The sequence below is a fragment of the Solanum dulcamara genome, chromosome 2 (assembly GCF_947179165.1).
Source record: "Solanum dulcamara chromosome 2, daSolDulc1.2, whole genome shotgun sequence".
NCBI classification, from domain to species: Eukaryota; Viridiplantae; Streptophyta; class Magnoliopsida; order Solanales; family Solanaceae; genus Solanum; species Solanum dulcamara.
Genome location: NC_077238.1, coordinates 22739833 through 22749882, shown reverse-complemented (window position 1 = coordinate 22749882; position 10050 = coordinate 22739833). Strand labels below are relative to the sequence as shown.

Below are 10050 nucleotides of genomic sequence, written 5' to 3'. Positions count from 1 at the left end.
ATGACCATATATATTTTCATGTTATACTCATAATAGCACGTTGGTTGTCATGATCCGATTCATCAAGTGATGATGAAACCTATTATCAACTCACCAGTAGATAAGTCTAACCCCATAGTCTGGAACCATATGCAACGGACCATCACAAGCGAAAGAAAAGAAGTAAATAATAATAATATTAATAGAAGGGTCAGAAATGGTCTCATAGAGTATTATTTCAAGAGGGATATGTTGACTCCCATCGAGTAATTAATAAAATTGGATGTGGGTTATTTGATTTTGAGCTGGCATGTGTCGTTTTATCAAAATTAGGGGCAAATTTGTATTATAATGATAGGGTTGTAATTAAACACAGAACATATTTAAACTATTCCAAAGGATGTAAGTGGTTATTTTAGAATACTGGATATGTTGTCAAGTCTTGAATACTTAACACGTGTAGATGAAAAAGTGATCCAAACTTTACCATCATTAGAATTTTGTTATACAGTATACCTGGACAATCCTAGGTTGATGTTTAAGAATTTATTACACCATATATGTATTTAAGAACATATATTACATCACATGAAATCACTAATTAAAAATTTCTAATACAACTTAATTGCTACTGATAACATATTTGAATTAATTTAATAATTTAAATTTAATTAGTTATATATATTTTTTATTTAATGCAAGTAAGAGAAAATAAAAGGCATGCCTTAAATATCATATACCAAGGTAATTAAAACATTATAATTTTGGTCTTTTCAATTTGTACGTCTCCCTCGATGGTGGTAATTAGATCAAATTGATCTTGGAATACCAAAAAATTCTCAATATTCTTACGCAGTAAACACAACCCTCTTTTCAAACCCTTTGTTCATGTGCCTTTCTCTTTCTTCTTCTTCAACGAGAATTCTAAATTTTTGCTTTTAAATTTCTGAATCATGAACAAAAACTTCAAAACTAATGTCACCCCCGTAAGAGTCCCAGATTTGACTGCATGCATGAAGTTGCCGATATGTCAAATTTCAATATTCTCACTCAAACACCGAAAAAGGAGTTACAGAAAGTGACCGTATTGCTATTGATATCAGTTTCACAAAACAAACATCTAAAAGACAAAGAGTAACAATGTCGAATCTTCTCCATCTGTAGATTCGGACTCTAACTTTGTTTATGATTCACAATATAAAATGAGCAAAAATCAATTCAAGGGAGAGACTTCAACATCGAAAAAGCCTAAGAAAGATTTGAAGCATTCTAAGAACAAAAAAGAAAAAATTATTGTAAAGGTATGAAAAGTTCGATTTTTCATATTTTTTTTTAATTTTTATATTATGGAGTTTTAGTATGTTTTTAATATTTTTTTTAGGTTGTATATAAACATTTCACTTAAAAATCATGAAATTTGATAAAGCAATAAATAGGTATAAAAAAAATGAATAACTTTATGATTGTAAATAAATTTGTTTTTATACAATGCAGTACCAGACCCAATAGATGTTAAAATAGATATTCTTATTGTTTGTATGTAATTTTTGTATTTATGTATTAAATTAGATTTTTTATTCGTCTCGGTCAAGTCAAAAATGAATCTTGGGTTCTCATGATATATATAAAATCAGCTTCATTTGGTTAAATATAGTTCATCACATATAATCAATTTATATATCAAATTAATTCAACCAGTAAACAAATGATGATTGAATTAAAAAATTTATTTTAATATCGAATATATATTATACATTTTATTTAGGACATGTACTCAATTATTATATGAAATGTGTATTTGAGATTTTCAGTCTTTACTTCGATCTAAAATTTCATCGTCAGTATTATTGAGCACTACTTTGGGAGTATGCAAAAATAAAACAGAATGATGGAGCAATAAGTGAGAATAAGGTAACAGGCGGCGTTGCAAGCAGTTTTGGTGGTCCACGTCAAATGAGAGAACGTGTTGCTGATATTCAAAAGCTACCTAGGACGAAACAAAGACCAAGAAAATTAGCTTAGTTAATGGTGTGTTTTGTTGAATACATTTTATTTTATTTTTATAAAAGTCTACATTAAAATTTTGATTATTTTTTTTGCGGGTATAATTAAATTTGATTTGCCTTTGAAATTTAGTTTCTATCTGTATGGGTTTAAATTTGGTTTGAACAACTCAATTTATTATTAATGATGAAATAAGGTTTTCAATATATTCATTTTATTCCTTATCCTTGCAATCATATTTCATACCCTTATAATATATACGAGAGCAATTTTGAAATCAAGTCCATACCAATATTACATGACAAGTGCGCTCAATTATATAGTTCGTTTCGAAACCACAATTCATATCAATATTATAAGATATTTCCAGTTAATTATTAATTGCATACTTCATATCAATATCATACAATCAAAATAAATATTTATATGTGAACTTTACAAATCACATAGTTTAATTCATGTTTTATACCACAATCATATAATTCATATTTGTTATTAATGGTATGAAATAAGGTTTTCAATATATTCATTTCATTCCTTATCCTTCCAATCATATTTCATACCCTATAATATATTAGAGAGTGATTTCAAAATCACAGTTTATAAAAATATTACATGGCAAGTACACTCAATTATAAAATCATGATTCATACCAACATCATACAATTATGTATCTATTCCATTCGGATTAGTGCTCCTTTTGTTTTTTCTATTAAGTTTTTTATTTTATTTTTTCTAAAATTCTATATCACAAAATTGAATTCGTTGAGCTTTTTATGGGTATAAATTTGATTTAATTTTTGAAATTTAATTTCTATATCACTGGGTAGAAATATGGTTTGAATAACTCAGTTTATTTGAAATCCTAATACATATCATTATTACTAAAATCAATATAGTTAATTTTGAAATCACAATCCACACCAATATTATATGGTAAGTACACTTAATTATATAGTTCATTTTGAAATCACAATTCCTACCAATATTATAAGGCATTTCGAGTTAATTATTAAATTCATACTTCATATCAATATTATCCAATCAAAACAATTATTTATATGTGAACTATACAAATCACATAGTTTAATTCATATTTTATACCACAATCATATAGTTCGTATTATTTATTAATGGTATGAAATAAGGTTTTCAGTATATTCATTTTATTCATCGTATTGTGTGTCAGAATTATATATAACTCCTTCCAAATTGTAATCAACATATCTATCTGAAAATGAACAAAAACATTTAATGTCACAACTCTACAAAATGACGCCAACTAACCCGAACATAAAATAAATAAAAAACTTTATTGAAATAATTAAAATAAATCAGTTAATACACAAACTTTTTAACCATAATTAATATCATTTTCAATACAAACATCAAGCTCTTATATTTAGAAAAATAAATTCATTAAGAAGCATTTATTGTAAAAAAAACTTTATTTTAAAATTTGTAAGTGCATAACACAATTCATACTAATATCATACTAAAAAATGATTCAAAATCAACAAAAAGAGAATACCTATGATATAGGGAAAAAAGTAATCTGGCAATGGAAGACGGACCTACAATATTAGTTATAATCAAAATTAATACCTAAAAAAATAAAAAAAACAACCATCAAAAATAAAATATTTATACAAATTACTTTCAAACCAACAAAATTTCAGTAACCCGTAGAAAATACTATCAAACCAACAAAAGATCATATGATATAAAAAAACAAAAGAAACAACAACAAAAAAAAAAATGCAGCATCCCATCAACCTCCGTATTGAATTAATATTGAGCACAATTGTTACTTTCCATGATTAACTTAACAATAGAAGAAGAAAAAAGTTGGAGAAAGCAAAAAAAGAAACACAGAAAGAAGCGGAGAGAATTATAAGAATTAGGTAACAATAAATTAAATAGAATGAGAGCTAATTAAGGAATTTTATTACTATATCAGTTACACTAAATCTATATTTATGGAATGGATATATCCTACCTTAATTTCAACATTATTTATTTAATTAGCATTATTCATTTTTTTTCTACCCTAATAATCAATTTTAATATTTTGTTAGGTAGGTTTACAATTCTGCTGTTATGTATGGAAAGATAGAAACTCCTGTTAGAACTAGTAATATCTATTATTTGATATGTCATTTAGTCAATTTCCTCTTCAATAAATGTGCTTTGAGATTCTCTGCTTGCATTCCCAGGAATACGTTGGTGATGTATATTTCAAAGCTTGTAGACTCTGTCACATGATTGACTTGTTGACTTCAAATCTAAAAGTTGTTTTTTTTCCTTTTGGTCATGAAAGCTATGCTGGTGTGCTGGGCGGTGGCGTATACTCAACAGATTCCTTAACAAGAATGAGGGTTTTTCTTTTCTTCAGCAGTGAACAGTATCTCTATGTAAACGAGGACAGATCACATGGTTTTGTGCTGACCAATTTTGAGTTGCCGAGTGACGGTTGCAGTAAACCAGAATTACGTACATCTTGCATTCCTCTTTAGCATTGGCATTCTTGGTTTGCCAGTTTGAGGACGGAAATTAGTACACAAAACACTGACAACTTATTTTTTTTACATTATCACATCATAGCAGGTTATACCATTTTTAAGTAGTACTAACAGGTTACACACAAGCCGAGGGTCTTTCGGAAACAGCCGCCCTACCTTTTAAGGTGGGGGTTAGGCCTGCGTACACTCTACCCTCCCCAAACCCCACATGGTGGGATCACACTGGGTTCGTTGTTGTTGTTGTTGTTACTAACAGGTTACACACAACAAAAGAAAAACACTGCTTGATTATTGAACACTTTGCTTCCCGGTAGACCAAGCTGATATCATTCATCAACAAGAAAATAGTCATGGCTCTCGAGCCTAACACACATCATTAACTGGAACAACTATTACACACCAAAGGCTTCACTGTTGTTTGTGAGAATGTACGCCTCAATGGTTTCATGGGTACCATTATCAAAATCATATACTCACAATGAAAATGGAACTTCCAAGCTTTGATCTAATGACTATCTCCAAACTGTTAAGTAAAACCCCGGCTATTCCTGAAAGAAACCACTTCTATATAGAAGCTGAGTTTGCCAGCCAACATGACAGCTGATTTTCCATGCTGAAGCTCAGAGGTCAGGGACTTGTAGAGGACCGTTTTTAGAGTTATTCTTAGGGCGAACCTTCAAAAAGGCCTTGTCCAAATCCTTAACATAAAAAAATATTCTCCAATAAGGATATTCGAAATGTCATGTGACAATCAAGTTATTCAGCTGAAAGTAATTAACAATTGACAAAGAACTAAAAATAATTTACCTGACCCTGGCCAACACCATGGTCCTGGTTTGATGCATCCGTACTCCAAAGCCTCTCTAAGTTGTAGTATGCTCTCACTTTCTCATCAAGGGCATGAATTACTAATTTGCCTATTGTCGTTAACAAAAATCAGTAACTAAAAATAGAATACTAAGGAATTCAGCAGAATTTGAGAACTAGGGAGTTTACTTAATTGACGGCAAGTAAAACTACTTCCTGCACTCACACAATCACATGGATCAATGCAAAAATAGCTTTCTCAATAGACAAAAACTACAAGTTGTTGCAAACTTTTTACATGTACTGCAGTCTACGTACACACACAAGTCGTTTTCCACTTGATATAACATATAAGGGACATCACAAACAAATACAGAGCACTTTACTGCTGCATAACAACATCAGAGATGTAGAAGGTGATTGTAGGTCACAGTTGATCGTCCATTTAGCACCAAAATTAATATTACGGATAACTTTTACAAACTAGGTCTACAACGGATGAAAATCTATCGAATTACTTATAAACATCATGATTGTCATAACAGAAGGGTCAGAAGCTACTTAGGGTCATGACGCATGAAAAATTAAATTTGCTAGAAGTTTAAAACTCATATGATCAGATCAAGAACTCATATAAGCACATCATCCTTGATACACCACACCGATTGAAGCAACTTGGAAAAGTCTCTTTTTCAAACAGATAACCCTTAACAGTGCATCAGTAGCTTGTATGAGACAAGTAACAGATTTATGTCTCGGACATGCATTTTAATTGTGAATGCTCTCCAAAATTTCTATATATAGATCTTCCACAAAACAAGTTGATCACCTTCAGATTTCACCTGAATGACTCATTGGAAATAAATAACAACGCACAATGCTTTATCACATTTTGTGAAACCACATCCACAAAAATCTAAAAACCGCTTAGATAAGAGTGTTAAAATGAAGCGCTTGTTACCAGAGTCTATTACAATCCAGTTCCCCCCTTCTTGCCCTTCCACGCTAGGTAACAACATTCTCTTTGATCCTTTTTGCTTCTGCTTAACCTGCTCATCGAACAAAAACGTGAAATGCCCATAAGCAAATTCTTCAAGTAAAATCGTTAAGATATTTGTTTCCAGTAGTTAAGCACTGAATATGCAATGATATTCTTCTCACAGTTTATCTTGTACTAACTATTCTTCGACTCCAAAAGTTCTTCTAAGCTGTGAACCAAAAAGATGCACAAAATCAATTTCTAGATTCACTTCTCTTTAAATGAGATAACAAGTCAAAGCTGTACGCAATGCTTGGCCAAATGGCATGTGCAACAAGTAGTTTCAAGATGTCAACCACAGGTAGATAGTCCAAATGTACATTACTTCAAGAGCCCATAGTTGACAAGTTGAAGTTATCATATGCTTCACAATCCTGTACTTTCACAAAGATCCTACCTCTTCCTTGGTTGATTGCCAGCTCATACAGTCATACTTAAGATGACTGTTATAATTTTTTTTAAAACCAAAGATGACTGTTATAATTACCAGGCTTTATACTCTTTTCTTGGAAACAATCTTCATACCTGGGTTCCAGTACCCATTACTAATAACCTAACAGGTTCCTCAACTGACCTGAAGGGGCACCAAGAAGTTAATCCTCCTCCATCTGTCTTGGACACCCATGTACTACAGTGAGATAATTTCCTGTTACACCAATGAGAATTGTAGGCTCTCCATCCAGAAGTTACCAGGATAACATCCCTCTTTTGGAGAGTTGATAAAGCCATCAAGAAAGTCTGGAGGATGATTCCGGCAGTCATTTTTGGGTTATCTGGAATGAAAGTAATCACCGATGATTTGATGGAATTTCAACTCCTACTCACTCTCTCAAGACTCAATGTTTAGTTAATTTGTTCAGTTGGAATTTTCTTACACCTGTTAATAGAATTGACATGTTTCTGGACTTTGTTAGCTCCCTAGTTCTAGCGTAGACTACTTGTACTAGTGCTGAAATGTTTTTTTGCCCTTTTGTACTGGACTAACTGGTTATGTGCTGACTGGCGTCCTTTTTTCCCTTCTCCCTGATGCACAGGCCTGTTCTAGCCTGGATGACCAGCCCACATAGTGTCATGCGCCTCTTTCATTAAGTCTTTACGCAGTCCACCACCTCGAGGTACCACGATCCTCCCCCCTTTAAAATGAAGCAGATCGTCCTCGATCCAGTAGCATCTCAATGTCCCGTCTTGCACTTAATTTATCCACTTTACATACAATGGATCATTCAAGGCACATAATCTGATATCAAGAAAATCAGTCTCAAGTTTGGAAATAGAATACACTGCAACAAATACCTCTTTTCTGCTCAAGGCATCCGCAACTTGGTTGTGCTTTCCCGGCTTATGATCCCATACGAACTTGGTTGTGCTTTCCCGGCTTATGATCCCATACGAAGTCATATTTGGCCAGAAACTCTTGCCACCTTGCCTGCTTTGGACTTAACTTTTTCTGCGTCTTGAAGAAAGTATTATCCACATTATCAGTCCGCACCACAAAGCATGTACCAAGCAAATACACCCTCCAAGTCTGCAAGTAATGTACAACAACAACCATCTCTTTCTCATAAGTTGAATACGGCTGTTCCGCATCATTCAATTTCCTACTTTCAAAGGCCACAGGATGACCCTCTTTTACCAACGCACCCCCAACAGCTTTATCCGACACATCAGCGTATACGTCGAATGGCAATTCAAAGTCTGGCAGCTTTAGTATTGGCTCCGATGCAATGGCTTCTTTCAAGTTCTGAAAAGCTTCCTCGCATCTCACCGACCATACCCATTTGACATCCTTCTTAAGCAAATCAGTCAATGCAACTGCCCTTTTTGAATAACCAGCAATAAACTTTCGGTAATAGTTAGCCAATCCTAGGAACGATCTCAAATCCTTCACGCTGCACGGTGCTTGCCAATCAACAATAGCCTACACCTTCTTAGGATCCATTCAAACCTGATTCTCACTAACTAAGTGCCCAAAGAAACTTTATCTCTTTTTGAGCAAACTCACACTTTTCCATTTTGACATAAAGCGTGTATTGCCTTAAACGAGACAATACCATACTTTAATGTTTCACATGTTCATCCAACGTTTGACTATATCATCTAAGTAAACAACAACAAAGTCATCCAAGTAGTCAAACAACACATCATTCATTAGATTACAGAAAGTAGCCGGGGCATTGGTTAGCCCAAACGGCATTACAAGGAACTCATACAAACCATACCTAGTTACACACGTAGTCTTAGGTTCATCACCCTCAGCAATCCTAACCTACCAATAGCCTACCCTAAGATCTAGCTTGGTGAACCAGCATGCCTTGCTAAGTACACCACTGCACGGCAGTCTGCAACACTCACAAACTTCAGCCTCACAACCACACACGGATTTGGCTAAGTACAGAACTGTTTGCAATTCTTAGAAAGCGTACTTAATAAACAAACACACATAACATACGGGAACTCTCCCCAACCTTTATTAATATCAAAACTCAACAAAGGATAGGCTTCACGAATTTGACTAAGGCCCAGAACACTCTCTGATTGCCTTAGTTGAATTCGGACTTGCATTGCCGGCACTTAAATGAGACATGCAATGCAGCAGAATTGCCAATAGGGTTATGCCCTGGCCTTCAACTTTTCCTTTTTAGTGACCCACCCCAGCCTTTCATAAGCTTTAAAATGAAAATCTAAAAAGAATTAGGAACTGAGAATTGTCTATTGTTGGGAACTACATCTGGGACATTTTGTGTAAATAATACTGGTTCCCAAAACCCAAGAGCCTGGTTATGCTACTTTTGTAAGCTGCAAGAGTTTCCATTCTCTCCATTGCAACACAGTATACTATAATACATGATCCCTCAATTGCCTTCAGATCAGTGGCGAAGCCAGAAGACTAATAAACTAGCTGAATGGGGTTCGACATCTGCTATATGTACAAAAAAAAATTATTTTAACCATATATAAATAATATAATTTTTCGTCCAAGGAAGTTCGGATGACCCCTGACTAGAAAGGTGGCTCCGTCTCTGCTTGAGATATTCATGTCAATCAGTTGTGAAATGGTAGGTAGCATATACTTAATGTAGGTTCTTCCATATACACGCAAGGGTGCCTTAGCGCTCTATGAAAGTGGAATCCAAATCTCAGTAAAGGCGGAAAATGAACCTAAGTGAATTCTTTCCATCTGTCTAAATCTTGGTGGAAGTAACAGGTACCTAGTGCCCTAGCACATTATGTTAACTTAACCAAGTGTTGAAGAAATGAGAAACAAAAGTAAAAGTGATTGACACATTTGAAGTAGCAACGATAATAACGGAACCTGCCTTGTAAATTAGGGCTTGAGCAATGTTACGGACGTGCCAAGCGGATCGACCAGTAGCAACGACCATGAAATCTGCAAAATCACATTGTTTAGGAATGGGGATAACTTTGACGTTATCAGCTTTCACGTCTCTGAGGATTGTCTCCACTTCCTCCAGTTTCAGTAACTCTCCGCTGCGTATTCCTTCATCGGTGGCAGAGGAAGAAAAAGATAGAGTCCGATTGAGCATTGATAACCCTAGCTTCCATTGTTGAGTTGCAGGGGAACAAGACAAGCTTCGACATCTTGAAATCGACCACATGGGATTCATTACTGCCGCTCCGTCCAAACCCCAAACCCTTTAACATACTAGTATTATTTAACTTGAATTATAAATTATTATT

General features: G+C 33.9%; 1 protein-coding gene across 1 annotated transcript; it reads right to left on the bottom strand.

Annotated features, from left to right (window-relative positions):
* Positions 1-4804: 4804 nt before the first annotated feature.
* On the bottom strand, positions 4805-10012 carry LOC129880446 (protein Iojap-related, mitochondrial). The gene is made up of 4 exons (XM_055954481.1): positions 9669-10012; positions 6274-6361; positions 5313-5422; positions 4805-5203 (listed from the first exon to the last, which is right to left on the bottom strand). The coding sequence occupies exons 1-4, from the start codon at positions 9975-9977 to the stop codon at positions 5126-5128; spliced, it is 585 nt and encodes a 194-aa protein (XP_055810456.1). The 5' UTR covers positions 9978-10012; the 3' UTR covers positions 4805-5125.
* Between the last annotated feature and the right edge of the window lie 38 nt (positions 10013-10050).